Consider the following 19088-nt stretch of genomic DNA (forward strand, 5'->3'; position numbering starts at 1 on the left):
GGTGGGAGGGTTCCCCCCTTCCCCCGGGAAAAAGACAGTGCAGCAGAAGAGAAAACAACAACTACGTGTGCTGTTGCGGGACGTATTACAGATGTTTCTGACTTTTTACCAGGACAAAACAACAGCCTCTCAGCACTTACCAGCAGTCAGTCCCAAATTCATGATGAAGCCTTGACGATGTCCCATCATCCATCCCCGGCAGCATAACAGTACCTGAACCCCTCAGGCTCAAAGATCCATAAGGATCTTTGAAGTCATAAAGACTAGTGAAATAAATTTTATGTTTTGGGAACAAAAGCAGTAAAGATCCAAGTTCTGTGCACTTATTCCAGACACTCACTAGGAAACAAACGGGGAAGCCACATGCCCTCCTACAGTTACTGACTTCATCCAGGATGAATGGAATTTTACCAGAGACCACAGAAAAATGAATTTATGATACCATCTATTTAGGACACCATCTATTACTGACCCTGGATAGCTCTCCATCCCAAATTTCAGATTAGAAATAATATAGTCCTTCATTCCAATCATGTTTTATTAGCTTAACTACATGTTAACTGCTAAAACAACCACCATACAAGGACTAGAAAACAAAACAGCACTATTTTCTTAAGAGGTATTAACTACAGTTCTAGAAACCAAATGATACTAAAGCATTATTAAAATAACATTATGTTCCCCAGAATTACTAGTCCAAGGGGAAAGAGAACGGAAATAGTGGGAATGTCTAAGAACATTAACTTTTGTACAATAGATCTAAATAGGTTGTAGTCTGAAAAATCAAGTGTGCTCCAGAGAAACAGCATTTTATGCACAAAGAACAGCCTTTGTAGTTTAGACAGTGATACACTTGGCCTACTCTGAAGACAGATATTTTCAAAGGATTTAAGGTTCTATGTTGTAACGCAATTAAGACTTTTATTTTCCCTAGCAAGTAGGCAAGTATTAATGTTCAAGACTGAAGTCAGTACACCATAAAGATCCTAATGGCCTCAGGTCAAAGATGGATCCTCTGCAGCAGGGCAGGGCTCTGTAGCTCTTCATCAGAGACTTGCTTACATTTTAACCTATACTTTTGACAGTCCCTTTACATGCTGTTGCATCTTGGTGAAATCATGACCCTAAGCACCCTCCCAGAACATAATATCATGTTTTTTGTTGTTGGGGTGTGGGGGGAGGGGAGGTCGTTTTATTTGTTTGATTGTTTTTAAGCTGTTACATATATTCTGAAAACTGAATTTGACCTTTCTTTGCATTTCTGGGTACTTAAGATGAAAGTGATCTAAGTATTCACTCCTAATGTCACGAGTTTCAGGGAAGAAAGGTCCCTGGACCATGGGGAGCAGAAGAGCTCAGTTCCTAATTTCCCCTTGCAATACTAACAAGACTGTCTTCCTTCTCACATATTGCATGCTATTCAAAAAACCTACTTCCACTATTTCCAGCAGTATTCCAAGGCTAGAAATAAAACTTTTAAAACTCTTTCACCATTTGAAGGCCTTAAATTAATTTTCCCTTTTGCAATGCAAGATCGAGATAGCGCTCATTATCATTTAATAAGAACACAAAATTTTCGCATACCTTCAAACAGGTTATTGCATTGTTTAAATGACAATGGTCCACTGTAAATACAATTTGATGAAGCCTCCTTAATATTCCATTCTCCACAGCAATGGTTTTGAACCTTCTGATTGGCAACACTCTTAGATTTTTTCCAATGGAAACATAGCAATACAAATCTTCTGACAACAGGCTTGCTTTTCTTGGTTACATTTCACAAATGGCTTGAAAGTAGTCCATGGACCAAAAGGGTCTCCTAATCACAGGCTGAAAATTTTATGAAGACAAAAAAATTGTCCATATTATGAACAGCAAAAAAAGAGCACACAAAAACATTTCAGTTGCTAATAAAAAATAAAAACAAACCAGATCCTAAGAAAATTTCTTTAATTTTCATTTTATGGAAATACATCTTTTGCTTTTATTTCCACGATACAAAAATTTTAAATATCAAACATTTTCTGAAATCTACCAAGGCAGATCTTTTTTAAACAAATAAAGGGCTGGTGCAGTTAGCAGGTTTGTCACAGGTAGCAAAAACATTTTTACAAAAACCCCAAAAACTGGAGAAGGAGGAAGGAAGAATCAGATCAAGACTTAAAAGTGAAAACAGCAATAGATGTGAAAAAGAAAAACCACCTCCCACCAGGAAATTCATGTTTGAGGAATGTATAAATTACAGTTTTTTGAGAGGACAGGGTAAGTGTAAAGTTGCTGTTTAGATGAATACTAGCTGCACTATGGCAGGAAAAGAGGAGGGAAATGGAAAACTAAAAGAGGTTTCCAGATGAATTGGTAGAAAGCAATACGTGATACTGCAATTCTACCTGTTTCAAGAATGCTGACAGCATACTGATATTGCCTGAAACAAATCTAAAGATTAGGAGATTTGTGGTAACTCCCCTCAAGCTCAAGAAATAGCCTAGCACAAAATTCATATAGTGCCAGTTCTTTTTGTACATTTCATAGCCAGCATGCCAAAGCAGATGACCAAAACACATTTAGTCTTGCTTCTTAAATCTAACATCATTTACGACAGCAAGGATTTCACATGATCAACAACAGAATTGTAAACTAGTTAATATACACACAAGTAAAATTGACAGTGATTGTTCAGTAAACAGTTTAAAAAAATTAAACTGATTTTCACGACACATACTGCTTTGTTAACACCACTTTATTTAAATAAAGTATGGCTTCCAAGAGGTGTATTCTTGCCACTGCTTGAAATCAATTCCCCTTGTTAAGGCAGTTGTTTCCTACCATGTTTCAGGGACTTCAAAAATTTCAGTGGAGCTACTTGTGAGGCTTCCTAAAAGACAAAGCCACAGAACAATATATTAAAAACTTCAATCTACAAATACTGAAAGGAAAAGAAATTAAATCAAGAATCTTTTTGATTCTTTCAGAGCATAAAAAGGTATATTTTCTCCTCCAGAGTGAGGCTTTAGATACATTACTGGCAAGTCAACATTTATAAAGAGAACTCAGACTGTTTATATAAGCAGGTAAAATAATAAGGAAATATAAGAGAGTTAAACTCATTTGGTGTGTGGGGGGGGGGCCAAATTATATTTTGAACCCACTGAAGAACAACGCTTGCTGTTACTCTTGCTTAAGGAAGTTAAGAAAATTAAAATATTGAAGAATATTTCCAGTCCAAAATAATTTGAGAAAGATCAATTACACAAATACTGATGATATGCATTTCCATCATGCCAAATACAGACCATGAATTTAATATTCAGAAGTACAGTGGACAGTCCTGTCATTTTTTCATTCACTGTTCTTCTATAGCAAACACTCCTATGGAACAACTGCCCTACTGAAATATTGGAAAAAAGTAATTTCCAATCTCAGCTTTTAAAATCAACTTGGAGATGTACTGTACCAAAATGTGGAGAAAGGATGCTTGGTATACAGTATCACTTTCTGGATAAAATCAACTACAACAGGAATGGAAGTGAAATTTTAGCTATTAGTATCGATAGTTGAATGTACTTCAATACAGGCAGTACTCCGCATGACCAAGAAGTAAGTGTTTTGAATGACTTCGTTTATTTTAATATATCCTAATCCATTTCTACTAAGCAAATACTAAGAAAAGTTGAAATAGAATCAGCAATAAATAGATCCAGAAAAAAAAAAAAATCCTTTGAGGTTCATGTTACCCAAGGTTATTTAATTACTTTTTTTTTGTACAGGCTGCAATAACTCATCCAACATAGCAAAAATATTAGGTGAAACATGGAATAACTTTAGTCAGGCATACATTTCAAAACACTTTTAAAAACCATTTAGGTCTTAAAGTCATCAAAAAAAACCCAGGTGAAAAGTCTTCAACCTAACTAGAACAAAAAATCCTACGTGGTAACAGCACCCAGAAGATTGCATGCACTCATGTATACGTTGTATCAAAACACTCTCTAGAATATACAAAAAATGGACTTGGGTTTATAATTTCTACGAGATACGTAATTGATTTTTAAGCGTTACATCTTGGGTTCTAAACAAGATTTAAAAGGACAAGATTTATAAAACACATTACCAGGAAGAAAGAAAAAAGGGTTTTTATTGTCTGGGCAAACCCAGAGCTTGGCAGTTTAGTGATAAAGATCTACAATTTCTTCTGCTTTTCAAAATCTGCGTCTCCTGAAAGCAAGATTCCTCAGGTTTCAACAACTAGCAGCCCATGAAATGTGAATGATCTGCTTGCAGCCCAGTAAGCCTTTCTAATAAACAAAAGCTTACTCAGAACATGTGGTAGACTGCAAGAACTTTTAAGGGTGACTGCGATCCACTTGTCCAAAATGTTTGGAACCACAGCAAGAAGGGATTTTAAACATACTCACTTTTCATCTCTGTCTTGCCAAGTTAACACTGGAAAAAAAGCACAGCTAAGCAATTCACAAATGCAGAGCACCCAGAAAGCTAAAGGACCTGTGTAAATTTAAGAGCCCAGTAGGTCAGCACCTGTCTGGAAAGTTACTCCTTCATTGAATTCGCTCAGAAAGTCAACACATCTCAGGAAATGTTCTAGAGAGGCAAAGATATCAGTAGAGTTGCAGCCTAGTTATATCAGGGGATGTGAAACAGCAGTTCGACTGGGTCAAACTGCAGTCAACCTAAAATAGCAGTCTGGGAAGTGGTGCGCTGGACAAGCGGTAAAGGACAGGCAATGCAGACTGTCAAGGTTTTGGGTCAAATATAAAGGTAGGCAGTATCCTGACCGTATTGAGACATTCCACTGTTTCCTCAATTTAGAGAAATACTTTATCTCACAAATAACTACATAAAGGGTGTATTAGTGCAATGTTATCAAGTCATATAATCTTAAATTGCTACTTAAAAGGGCACCTAAATTAGCTTTCAGGGCAGCGCATAGATTTATCAAAACAGGGCTCATTTGCAAACAGAGATTGTCTAATGACACACATCCAGCAGCAAGCTAAGCTGTGCGCATCTAATTAAGCTATGACTCCATCCTGTTAGTCTCAAGGGAAAAGGTCTACGTTAGGCAAGTCTTACAGTTTGTGGTAGGTTTGCCGGATTGACATGGAAATCTACTCTAGAATCTAGAACTCTTTCAACTTTGCTTACGATATGCAAAAACATGCTGGGTAACCTTAACTGGAAAAAAATCATAAACTGAAAATAAGAAGAGATTAAGAATATTCACCAAATTCGCCAAACATTCAAAGAGGTTAAAAATATTCACCTAATGGTTTTATTTTAAAGAGGAAAATAACCAGATAAGAAATTAACTACATCCTACCTCCTTCTGCTATTGAATTAAGAAGATTGCCTTTCAGCCTCAGTTTCTGAAGTTTGTTTTTTGACGTTGTGTATGATGCAATCTTCAGCTTAAATAACTTAAACATGAAGACTTATTGCATTACATTCATAAGAGCCCCAAAAAGTTGAGACATTCAAAAAACAATTTATATTCTGTTTAGGCCTAGGGCACTTCCAAACAGAAAAGAAACACATGAGTAAGAACATTGCTCTTACCTGCTGGAACTTGTTCTTTCTTGATCTTTTTGAACTTCTTGGCTCTCTTCTTACCATCTGGAAAAGACTCTGTGCAGGAGTCTGTTTGATCACATTCTAGATCTTGGACATCTCCCTCTTCCATATCATCAGAACAGGTTTCTTCCTGAATAGGACTCATGCTTCTCTTTCCCAATGTACTGGTACCTGTAAAACTGAAATACAGAAGAAATATGACAATGAACAAACCAGGAACATCTATTAAGTAGGTACTAGTTGCTGTCAACTAAATCAAATGCTTATGAAGGTAGCAGAATAAATTCTCTAGGAAGTGGTACACCAATGCTACCTACTGTGTCACCTTACATACATGAAGGTATTCATTCTTTGTGGTATAGATGTTTCATATTTATCCACTATTCTAATCAAATCACTCAGTTCAGTACTTTCAGTACTTCAAAACTTCCCTGTTTAGTTTTAATTTTTATTCTCTTCATAACCACCTTCAGCCTTAGTTACGAAAGCTCTTATAGGGCAGTCTTGATAGACGCTCTGTTATCTGCGACTGCCTCGAACATACATCTCAATATTGAAGCATTCTACATGCTCACTTCATTCTCTCGACCTGTATGGAGTTCTAGAAGTACTTCTATTACGTAGAGGTAGGAAAAAAACCCATTAAGCTCCATGTAATAAATTTTAAATCAGGTCTTGAAGTGAAGATTCTTACTATCCATCAGTCAGGTAAAAGAAAAGCACGGGAAAAACCGCACACTTTTTATTGCGAGTAATATTTGAATGAAGCCTGACTAAAACAGAATGAACATGTGCTTAGAACTCCACTTCATTCAGCGGACCCTGAAGTGACACTGCGTAGGTTTTCATTCCACTGCAATTCTGCTGTCAGGTTTTCTTGACTGCCAACTGACAACATTGAATCAAATCAAGCATGAACGTAAAAAACCAGAGAACGCAGTAGAAAAGGAGATAATTCAAAAATCTGTTCCCATTACAAGCTTCTGGGTATACAAATACCAGCTATTTAAAGGTATGATTTAATATTCTTTTCAAACTTACTTGAAACAATAATTTTATCCTTACAAATCTTTAGTTGTTCTTGAAGAACTGGACAACATAGCTGTATTAATAAAAGCCTTTTTTTTACATATAAATAGAGATCAGTATTGAGTTACAGAATAAAATTTTACAAGTTTTTTAATTTTTCTTTTAATCAGTAATAACAGGGGAACATGGTTTTTTCACTAAGGTTTCAGCTAAAGGATTGTTAAATTTAGCTGTATAGTTTTGGCTTTGAAGTGGAATTTTTTCGGCTGAACATTTTGCCATTTAAAAACAGACTCTTTCTGGATGTCCAAAAGCAATAAACAAACATGAAACATATGATTTAGTCTCATGCTCTTACTTCCACTTTAGGAGCACAAACACCATTTACTTTGATGAATTGCTGGCTATTCCTCCAAACAATCACACGCAGAAGGCATTCTTGCATGGTCTCTTACAAATCATCATTTCGAGTCACACCACAACCACCACCAACAAAAAGATGAAAGCCAAAAAGCTAGATAGAACCGTTTACCCCACAAACGGTCTCATCATGGTAAATAGACAAAAAACTAGGTTGGGGGGAGGGTGGAAGACGACATCTAGTAAAGAAATGAGCATTTTAGAAAGCTAAAAAAAATACTATTATATTTAAAAAATAAAAACATTTGTAAGAATTCCACTTTCGGGAAAGGTATTCTGAAAAAGTACATAGGGAAGAGACTCAGGAGCCATAAATTACGATCCCAATGGTTTCTTAAGGATACTAAGAGCATCTGGCTCTTAGAAAGGAACCTACTCTTGCGGTAGGAATATGCTCCCTTTTTGAAAAGGCCTCATGGCTGAACTCAGAATTTTTTTCAACTTAGACTCTCAAGAAGTTATTGAAAGTAAGGAAGAACAAGTTCTTCACCTTCAGCACAAAATTAGCTGTGTACCAAAGTACAATATGAAAATTTTTAGGCCTTAATTTTATAATTTTAGGCCTTGTTTTTTCTGCAAAAACCTTTAAAAAGCCATAAAAAAGCCACTGTCTTTTTTGCTTGCTTTTCTGTAAAAGACAGAGAAATAGACTACACAGCACAAAGACCAAGATACAGGAATTTTCTAATCCAGAACTGTTGACTGCTTGCTTTTGTCTGAAATATTATTTTCAGCCTACATTCTTTCTTCGATTGCATGGATTCTACATCACTAAGGGTTGATTTTTTTGCTTGCTTTTCTTTACAATAAAATCAGATTCAAGGACTATAGCAACATTATTTATTCACTTAGCAATAGTAGCAAATCAATATGGTTATGTATACCCAAGCTACAGCACTACTCAAAGCAAAGTTCAGTTTTCTACTTATACCAGCTGTTTTGGAATACGTCCCTATTTTTGTCTCAATTTCCTTCTGTGTTGAGAAACAACTAACTGAAGCAGAAGTACCAAAACAAGAGCTATGAGTAAGCGTTTAATTCAGATATACTGTTTTAGGATCTGCGACTGTTTGGTTACCTGCAGCATGTTTAGAGACTTGCTTCAACAACTAACAAAGCTAGCACTCAGTGAAGTTTCAAAGCAGACATTTACAACAGTTACACAGGCAGTAATTTTTTCTTTTTTAAAGACAAGATATTTAAAGGGATTTTGAAACTTCTTTTGTACATTGAAATGGCCTTTTGTTCATTTCTCATAAAATTACTAGCAAGGTTTCTGGCGGGTTGGGGGCTGGAGGGAGTAAAGAAAAGTCTATCATACACTGCCAGCTGGCAAATCTACTTAGCGCACACCGTATAGCGCTCTCATGGGGGAAGATGGTAGGTCGGGTTTCTACTGCTTTTCAAGGAACACAGGTTGCACCAGCCCTTCTTCTCCATCCTCTCCCTCCCACTGGCCTAATTTCACATCAGTCTCCAGGCAAAACTGACCCAATGAATGCCAGTAGAGGAAGATGGTAGAAATACAAAACGCAGAGCTTGTTTTCAATTTCCATTCCCTAATAAGTATAATCTTAACAAACAAAAAACACAGAATTTTGTTAAATTCCAGCAGTATGACTAGCAACTTAGTACTAAACACAATTTGATGAATCAGCAGGATGTGGTAGACTTGTTAAGCTCTCTACCGCCAGAAAGAGCACAGACTCTACCTGATTAAACTGCTCATGAACTCTGCACTGTCATCTCAGCTACTAAAGAGCAGCAGTCTAGCTACTGCTATAGTAATTATTCTCAAAGAGTCAGCAAGTAGCGCTGGGTAAAGAGGGCGAAAACGATGATAAACAGCGTTAAGCACTTTTGGAAGAAGCATAGCCTACTTTTAAAAGGACCACTTACTTCCACCACAGCAAAGCATCTGCAGTTGGCCTGCATACGTACAGACTGCCAACTTCAAGTGCAGTTCATTTAAATCAAAATCTAAACTCTGTGTTTTCTTGCCACTTCAAACAACCGTACGTGTGTATCTGTGTGTGCGTGTGTGTGTGTTTACTTACTAGTCCATCATCATAACTTGTCATTTCCACTTAAAAGCAGATGAAATAGCCTCATATAGCATTAGAACACTGGAATATTATTATAATTTGCTTGCAATTTTTATTATCCATATTTTTAAGGGCTCAGCTCTTCCCAGTTCTTATCCTTTATTTAGTAATAAGCCACTACAAACCACCATTTCAGTAACAACCAAATTGTAACAAGAGGTACTACAAACTTAGTGGAGGAATCATCAGCAGAAATGAAGGCAGCATGAACATTTCAAGTATGAGATCTGGACAAACCATCTTTAGCAAAATACAGGCATCCAAGGAAGTGGTGCTACAAACAGTGGCCTGACTTGACAGCAGATGCAGTGCTGCTGGTTTTAGCTAGAATACTTGTAAGGCAAAATGATATTTCATTTTCTGTACTTTACTAGTATAAATCGCTTGCTATTAACCTTATTTTCTTTTACTTATTCCTAGATGACGATCAGAAAAATTAGAATAAGTAACTACAAGTAGAACAGAATATCAAGTTTTACGAAAACACACTCTACTTCATTTTTCATGCTATGGTTTAACACTATTTTGCAAAGGAAAAGATCTTAAATCAGTATGTTTAACGGTCATGGTAGAGCTGGCAGGCAGCACAACCTACTTGGGGCTATATAATACACAAGAGGCCATGATCCATCCCCTTTTAAAATGTGTCCTGAAAAATGGCCTGAGAGGAGGAGATCTTATTAACTACTTGAAGTTTTTTCAAATGCATCAGTTTTTCCACCACTCCCCTGTCTGACGTTAATTAGGCATATTTTTTCAAAGGATGACTTGCCATTAACACCAATTTTGATTTCCAGTAGTAATATGCTACATACAAGCAGTATATACTAAGTATAGATTATTTTTGCCTTGTAACTACTACTAATACTATTATAGTATATTTTCTGAAATGAAGTTCTACAATATGGGAGTGCAGTTTCTTAGTAAGACAGGAATTAAAGAACCTTCATAATATACTTACCAACCTGTCAACATAAGACAAAGGTTACTTATAAGAGGTAGTGGAAGAAAGAGAGGAGTGGAGGGGTGGGGGCGGGGGAAGGCAGCCCAAAAAATATATACTATCACCGAGAGGAAGGGTTATTCTGTAGCTGTCCTCCCTAGCAGAAACTGATGCAGTATGCTTATTTAATAGAAAATATATAAATAAAGGATGCAGTAACAAAGTTATTACATGAGACCAGCTACAACATACATCACAGTACTCAATTAAATTATTCAAATCAATTTAGATCAAGAAAAAAAAAAACCCACACATACACACACTTTTTAAATTTTTTTTTTTTTTTAAATACGACCCTATCTGGAAAGGAAAATGCACCTACAGTCGGCCTGAGTGAACTGAAAGACCATAAGCTTTGCAGATCCATGCTATTCCTAATCTGGTATAACTGTCGGATTACATTTAAGAGGAAGCATTCACAAAAGATTAGTTGACCAAGACAACATTATCTAACTAGGAACAAAGAAGTAAAATTAAGAAAAACACGTCAAAAGACCTGCATGAAAGGGAGTTTGGGACAGAAATGAATCACCCTATTCAATAAATAATTAAAGAACAAAAACTCACGTAATATTAAACACAAATGAAGTTGTGCCTATAAACAAAATAAAGCCTGCTATCCAAAGCTATCAAGAAGTTGATTACCCAAAAAACCAAGGCTGCATATATCAGGAGGTGTCTTGTGAAATTTTTCAACAATATAAAAAACAGATTAACATTTTTCAAGGAGATTAAGCACTCAGAAAGACAACTCATTGAGGAACACCATAATTTTAAGAAAAGAATTGACTTAACATTTTGTTCAGCAATTCTCAGAAACACGTATTTGCAGTAGTCCTCAAACTTCTTTGAGGGACAACAACAACTCTGCATCCCTTTTTTGTTTTCCAAAGTATGTGTGAAAAAATAAGCTGTTCTTGGTTTGAACCATAAGTTGTCACTCTTTACATCCTTCCAGAATCCATGCAATATCCAAAATACCTATAACAACACTCAGTAAGGCCAGGTACTTCCTCTAGGAGGAATAAAACTAGGACTCTCAAGATACCTTTGCAGTAGAATCTAGATGTGATTAGTTTATACTAAATAGTCTAAAAGTATTAACTATAAGCTATAGACTTAAATCTCAGCCATCAGATACCAATAGCACATGTGCTCTAGTGCCAGGATAGACTTAAGAGCTCTTCAGCTCTTCACATTATGCACTCCCAAGTTCTCATAAGCACAACAGTTTCATTAAGTTAGCTTCATTTAATAGGAATTTTATTGCCAGGCTCTTTCGTACAGATTTCGGGGATCAAAAACATCTCTTATACTTTTAGAATTCCCACCGTGACACAAGCATGAAAGTCTGACAACTAGCCAAAACGTATACCTACATTTAATTCTGCACTGTAGGCAAATCACAACCTCACTTCGGTGAGAAGAGCAGAACAAGTTCAGTACATTTGTTACTTGGCAGATAAGAATTACAGGAGGATGTAATGAAAGCTCAAACTTATCACACTACTCTCAGCAAAGAACAGAAACAGCTCAGCAGCTCAGAGCTGCTTTTATGCCCTTCTAATATGGTCTGCTTAACTGCAGCAAGCAAACTACAAAACCATGACTTGCTCTCCACTGCAACTTATTTTTAAATACAATTGATAGACTCTGGGTGGAGGAAAAAAAATAGCAACAACTTGGTAGGCTAGTTAACCCTAAAAAGCCCTCCCATTCACAGCCACAGAGATCACCCATGCACACCACACCACACCCGTGTTACTCTCACATCAAAAACCTCTCATTAATACAGCAAGGTAGAAACGAAACAAGAAATGCACATGGTAACTTACTGTATCTGAATCAAAACAGAGGTCTCCAGACTTGGTTGAGTATTTACAAATATTATTCAAACCCTTTCCAAATTTTATTCCCAGTACTCAAAGCTATAGAAGAATCCTTTGTCCTCCTTTTTCTGAGACACAAGGAGGACTTCATTAGGGCTGCTACAGACAGTAATTCATACCCTTCTCCTGTGGCAGCGTGATCATCATGGAAAGTCAGCCAAAAAGAAATAGACATTTACGGGAGTTTGAGAAAACGGCTAAGTTTCCAAATGACAGAAGCTATTCAGAGGTGCAAACTAAATAAAGGAAGCAATTCTATTCTCTCAGTTACAAGAAACAGTTTTGCTACATCAAGCTCAGAAGCTGTGAGTTGATCTGTCCCAAAATACCAATATTCTTAAAAGATATCTAAACATGATTTTTGGACCAAATCCACTCTCTGCTCTTCTATCAATGACCTTGTAATAGATGATGTACCACCACTAATTTATAAACAAACAAACAAGCCATATAAAGCAAAAAAAAGGCCACCTATCCGATAAGAACTACCGCACAACTGCTAGACTGGTAATAACAATGCAATAAAAATGCAAGAGTTGGCAACACAGAAAAAGTCTCACCTGTTAACACAGTAGTATCGACTCTGGGAAACATAAGGCGTGCATTGAGTTTTTAATCGCTTTCTCTCCATCTCCTTCCAACTATCTTCTGTACATTTTCTCTTTGCTTGTTTTTCTTCATGTTTTTTCTCAACATATTCTGCATATGTCTGGATCCTATAACTTTCAGCATACCTGCTGGTGTTTACAGCTAGGGGGAAGAAGAGTGATGTTATATACAAAACACTGTTAAATGACAGTATTCCCTCTCCTGGAATAACTTATTTTGAAAAGCAGAAGTCAGTGAGCTATTTCTTCTGTTCATATAAACAACAAGTTCTATTTTTAGTGCTAAAAAAAAAAGTTGCACTCTCCTAATCTATGTTATGTTTGAATTATGCATTCAAAATGCTTCTCCGAGAGTCAGACTTCATACAAAAAAGGGTTAATTCTACTTAAGGCTTCTTTCTTTTAAATTAGAAACCATCAATTCTTCACTCATAACCCTCTTCCAGATTGCTTGTTGGCAAGAAAAGATTTCCTGGATTTTTTCCCTTTAAGTCTCATTACTTAAACCAGCAGGTTTATTTTGCAAGCGTGCCAGGAAAAGACGACATTCACAAAGTTGTTGCCAAAAACTTTGTTTGATTGCTGTGAAACATAAGCTTATTTGAGCTGCATTTTTTGTTGCACAAGATACCCACAGAAGCAGCCCTTAACCCAGCTGTTCCATCCTTGCATCTTTTTAAAGGTAGGTCTCCATTTAACTAAAAACGGCTGCTAGTTCAAGGTAGAAGGATTTCTGTCAATGTAAAATTAGGATCACTTGCAATGCTTTCACTTAGCAACAATTTACCAACATTCCTTCAAGTCCCACCATCTTTGCAGCTCTCAGCCTTTAATCAGCAAGCCAAGCTGAGGCCTGAAGCCATCGCTATAACAGATGAATCAGCAAATTAAACTGGCTGTCAGCTGGTGTCCTCTGCTGTCTGCAGCTTAACTCACTGAAAGAAAGTATTGTATGCTAACCAATAACATCTATTTAAATATAAAATTATACAACAGAAAAAAAAGATTCAGTTGCTCATGTACTTGGACTATGCATTTTAAAATACCATAATTTCAGATGGCAAAAAACCCCAAACAAACAAACAAAAACACACCCTGATTTTATTAGCGTACTTCCAATCTTTCTGTAGAAATTTCAAGCTGTTAATCCAACTTTCTGATCCTAATTGAAGTTGTGTCATTTTGAACGCAGGGCATTTTGTACTGCATATAGTCCAAGCACGAGAAACGGCATACTCCAACTCACAATTCAGAAAAGGTGAGGACGGTGGGTAGATTTGGGTTTTTTCCTCTTTCAGGATGGATCTGTTTTGATAGATCTATTTTACAGATTTTCTATGCCACTACGAAATGAATTACTTATATCCCAGCTGTAGTAAATAGATGCTGTGCTGGAGCAAAACCTTTCAAAGAACATAAAACTGGGCAACAGCCTCATATATTCTGTTTTAATCCCAAGAACAGATATCAGAAATTATGATTAATAGCCTCATAAGATTGGTGCATTAACCAAAGAGATGTTAGACATCCCTCCTTCCGCACCCCTTATACTTGCTTTCAACTATAAAGTTACAGGATCTGCCTGTAAAAATTAGGAGCATATTTACTGTCCATGAAGTTAGGGTGCAGGCATCGTGAGTGGATTAACCAGGCTTACTTGAGCCACTGCATGCCAGCTGACATTCCTAGGAGTAAAATTTGTTTAGTTAAACTTCAAGCGTGTTTTTACTTTCTGAAATCAAGCACATAGTTGCCATGGATCATCTGATAAGCAGTGATTTGTTAAAACACAATAACTATTTCACATTAATTTCTTTTGACCTAAACGGAGAGCCAAAGATGTGGCTCTTCCATTTTGCTTCCTTGACAAACCTTGCTTGTATTTAAGGAAAAAATAAGCCTTACAGTGCAGCCTACAGATAACTTTTTTAAAAAGTAATAAAAAGTTAATATTTTTGAATAGAGACAACTCTTCTTTCTTGAAATAAGGCCTGTTTTTTATAGCAATCCATTCACAAATATTATATGCTGAATATTTTGCTTTATGCATTGAGCAAATCAAATGAAGGAATATGGATGATTTTAAGGAGCCATGCAGATAAATAAATCTTGCATGGTCTTGAACCAAAGAGTAGCTACCTGTAAAAGCTGAAAATATACTCTCTCCAAAGCTCTTACGATAAGTACTCTTCATATTGCCAAACAAACCAAATAAAGTTACTTCATTTTGCATTGCCATAGAAGAAACATTGTTACAATGCATCGCGAACTACAACAAACTAGGGAGAACTTAGTTTTTTTATTTACATCATAAGAGAGCAGGCAAATCTTTCTGTGAGAAACCTGATCTAGTCACCAACACCACATGGCTGCATTTAGTTACACTAGTTGCAGCCATAAAGTTAAGTTTCTGTCTTAAAATAGAATAATTGCAGTTGCACATTATTTTAGGAAGAACATTTCTAGACCACAGCATCTTCCCTAGTTACTAGGCAAGCTATTAAACAGGCTGATTGAGGTTGAGTGATCCAAGAGGAATGCGTACAAAGATCCTCTTTCACCAAGTCATTGCTCTGATACAGAATGAAATTCTGACAGATGGTCACGGACAATATTAAGCTAATATTAATATTAGCTGGACAAACACATAAATGAACTGTATAGGTAGAAAAAATCCTATATATATAAACACACACACAGAATTACACAGATTAATACACAGTCTGCAATATCAAGCACACAAGTTTATGAAATACTAAAGTAAAAATTCATTTGTGAGGCCTCAGAAGTGACCTTTGCATAGATACTGTGTTAATCTCATCTGATCACGTACAATTTAAAATATCGGACCACTGCCTCAGTCAGATGGGCAGTGTTCAATTAACGAGCAGTTATTTCGATATCTTGTTTTATTCTCATTGCTCAGTGTGTGGTTTCAATGTCTTATTTTTTGATTTCTAGGACTATTCATGACGAGTGTTTTGAAGTAAAGCTCATTAGCTGAAGCAGTGCTATTACACCTACTTTATAAACGGAAAGTAGGAGTAAAGATCGAACACCCAAATTAGAAATTATCTTTTAAATTAGCCTAAAAACAGAATTAAGTTGTTCATTGCACAAAGCATTCGATCAGGGTTGGGTTCTTACACCACTCTGCATTAACATATTCCCAGAGAAGTCACAAATCCAGTCCTCTAAAAGAAACAGCATGTGATCATGTGGCTATAGTCTTTATCAATGCATCAGTCTGATTCACCCATATTAGGTGAAGTATTAGTGAAATTAACTTTGCAATATTAATATACTTTTCATGTACCTTCGGTGCAGTTTTCCAGACTTAAGTATACCCGGAAAATTTCTACTGTAAGGCATGCCTAATTAGTTGGACCAAAAATGTTAGATGCACTCCTCCAACCTCTTCCATATGAATAAAGGAAATTACCAATAGTTGCTAGTGTTGACTCAATATAAAAAGGATTAGGCACTTTGTCTGCTGGCTCTTCTCAGAAAGCAAGAGAAAGATTCACAGGCTTGACAGAATTGCTGCTTCTAAGCAGAAATGTTTTTCTGCTCTTGTCCTTCCCTCTTCCTACCTGTTTTCCAGGTCAATCTTCCCTGGACTTTTCCTCATCTCACAGTGGTCTTGCAATCTATCATAACCCTAAACCTCCTCTAATGTCAAATTCACTGTTTTCTATTTGCTCTGCCCAGGTAGCGCTCCCACCTCCTTATTTAAATTGTTTGTCTCCGCCACCTTTAGGTGACAGTTTTCCCTGACGCAGATGACCTATGTCCGACAATCCATCTCTGGTTCCTTATCCCAGGTTTCGTCATACAGGTTAGCCTCTGTCAAATATATTTTTCCTTAAAGCCTAACCAGTTTCCTTTCCAAATAGGTCCAGTCACCACCTCTTTGCTCCATCTTCACCTGCAAGCCAACTAGCCGCCAGTGCCAGCACCTCTCACCTACTCCCGGACCGGTCCTTGCCCAGAGCATGGGAGCAGGGCTGGCACCACACACTAGTCTATCCAACCAGTCTACAATCAACCTTGCTGCAATGTCAAGGGCTACAGATTATTGCCTTAGACCTCCTTCCCCACCCCCATAAAAACTACCACACCCCAAACAAGCAAACAGCAGCATTCCACAGAGATTACTCCCCTGCCATTGAAACTTTTTCTTAAAATAGTCTATACTGGCAGCCAAAATAAAGAATGATGTAAAGGCTCCTTGAACAATGACGGCAGTGCCAAGAGGGGCACAGGAAAGGAATGAAATACCATTGCTCAAAATGCCGATTACCTCTACTAGCAGAGCTTCCTCCACCCCATACCCCCACTAACTAAATGGGCACCTTTTTTTAAAAAAAACTATAAACAATCCATCAGAGCAGGAAGGAGCCAGGCTATACTAACCTTAAGTACTCCTTTTTGGCTACCAGTGAAGGACCGAGTATTCTTTTTGAATGTTTCTTCACTTGGATTGCTTATACGATACTCCAGAGTCAATAATGAATGGCAGTCATTCGAAAACAGAAACACAAGTGCAGATTGAGTCTGAGAGTCTCTGTCCTCCTTCCTCTCCCACCACTTGAAGAGAATGAAGTACTGAAGTAATTGGCTACTTTACTTTATTACTCAGTGATTTTCAACATTTCACAGGAAAGTGGAAGATTCTACAGACTACGAAACAAGTCCCTTTTCTTTAGCAGGAAGGAAGCGATCCTGCAAATAACTGCCTTCTGCAGTACGTTACTCTTAGCTCTGATAAAAGAATAATTAAGGAAAAAAAACTGAATCTAGCAAATGACACCATTTTTTCAAGTCTGATTGCAAAAAATATTAGCTAAATCTGACTACTTTCTGACAGCTGCCAATTCAGAAGGATTGCATCAAGTTCATCTGTATTTCAACTAAAAAAAGGAGGGGGAAGAGAGGGGAAGAGTTGACACTGCTGTCCAAATTGATCCAAAACCTCATTAATTTACCAGAGTAAGATACCTACATATGACAAGAGGATTCTTTAAATCCTTGGTCATCAACCCACACTAGCAAAGTAGGTTTTTTGTTTTGAGCTCGATGCATTCGGTGTACCCTATGCTAAAGCTTTTATTGAGATGAAACTTTATCCTATAAATATTTGTCTTCATTTTCAACAGAGGTATCCTACACAGGTGTACTTCTAATAGAGTCAAACAAATACATTTCTGTTGTGATCAACAGAAGTCAAGATAGCCATTAATTCAGCTAGAAAAAGTCTAAATCACCTGCTTTCCACAAGCCTATTAGTTTTGCTGCTGCATTCAAATCATTTTTTCACATACAAGGTGACTACAGCAAACTTGCACAGGATTACAAACAAACTGACGTTTCTTTAACGAGTTTCTCAAGATCCTTGCCCTCATGGAAGGTAAAAGGATAAGGAAAAAGGAAAAGAAAGAAAAAAACCCAACTTACTGCAGAGATGTTATTTAAAAAAAAAAAAAAAAAAGAGAGAGAGAGAACTAGATAAAACAAGATACCAAGATCTCATGGAAGATCCTGTAGGATCCTGCCGTAAAGCATCACGAAGGAAAAGGATTTGTTTTGAGGTCAGGACATAGTTAAAATTCATTTAAAGTTTTTTCACTAATACAAGTTTATTTAACTATGTGGAAAACAAAGCCTAACTGGTAGAAACCTAGTGTAATTTTGGATCCCAGCACCACTTTAAAAGAAAGAACTCAAAAGCCCTGAAGAACTTAAAAGTAATTACTTAGTCAACATAGTTCCAGAAATAACACACCTTCACTGCCTGAGAGATCATCAGAATGATTTATACTATCTTTTATTCAGTCTTAATGCAATTATTAGGAAAACAAGTTTTCAATCATTTTTCAACGTGCCTGTTTTCCCCCTCTTCCCTCAAAAGGGAATTTATCTAACTTCTGTACATGCCTTGCTTCTCTCCTCTGTGCCCAGATGATTAGAAGGTGCTGTATTACAAAAGTACTAAGTCTCAAAGTATTTATGTTTTTATCAATTTCACAAACACAGACCATGTGTTCAAATTGCACTAAGAAAATGCAATCCTTTAAAATTATCTGTACTGCATTTACTAAAATAAAGCAAGCAATATTTGAGTGAACATTCTCCCATGCTTAGAAATCCAGGTGCCTTTATTAATTAACGCAGTATCTAATTTCATAAATTGCACACTGATTGCACAAAAGCACAAATTAAGTATGGTGAAGACATACCCACTTGCTCCAAGGAATCTGGGTAGCACAGACTGATGAGCAGAAGTATTTTAACAGTTTGAGGAGTTTGCAATCTCTGAATTACATGTTATTAGAAACTATCTGCAGCTGTATCAAAACTGAACACTTCAATTTGCTGATCATCTCTTTCCGTTTTCCTCTCCTGCATTAGCCTAAGATAGCAAGCGGTGACAATATAGATGTAG

General features: G+C 36.7%; 1 protein-coding gene across 3 annotated transcripts in view; it reads right to left on the reverse strand.

Moving 5' to 3' along the window:
- Nucleotides 1-524: 524 nt before the first annotated feature.
- The window catches only part of PARN (poly(A)-specific ribonuclease), a 71494-nt gene continuing 52930 nt past the window's right edge, over nt 525-19088 (reverse strand). For 2 of the 3 annotated variants that reach the window (XM_068908828.1, XM_068908827.1), the window contains exons 22-25: nt 12596-12785; nt 5575-5768; nt 2827-2875; nt 525-1830 (exon numbers count right to left, since the gene is read on the reverse strand). In XM_068908828.1, the coding sequence (XP_068764929.1) occupies nt 1824-1830; nt 2827-2875; nt 5575-5768; nt 12596-12785 (440 nt within the window). In that variant the 3' untranslated portion in view covers nt 525-1823. Of the gene's footprint in view, nt 1831-1933; nt 2876-5574; nt 5769-12595; nt 12786-19088 lie in introns of those variants that run through there. The other variant, XM_068908829.1, reaches the window with a different exon arrangement.

This window comes from Struthio camelus, chromosome 15 (genome assembly GCF_040807025.1).
Source record: "Struthio camelus isolate bStrCam1 chromosome 15, bStrCam1.hap1, whole genome shotgun sequence".
In the NCBI taxonomy this organism is placed as follows: domain Eukaryota; kingdom Metazoa; phylum Chordata; class Aves; order Struthioniformes; family Struthionidae; genus Struthio; species Struthio camelus.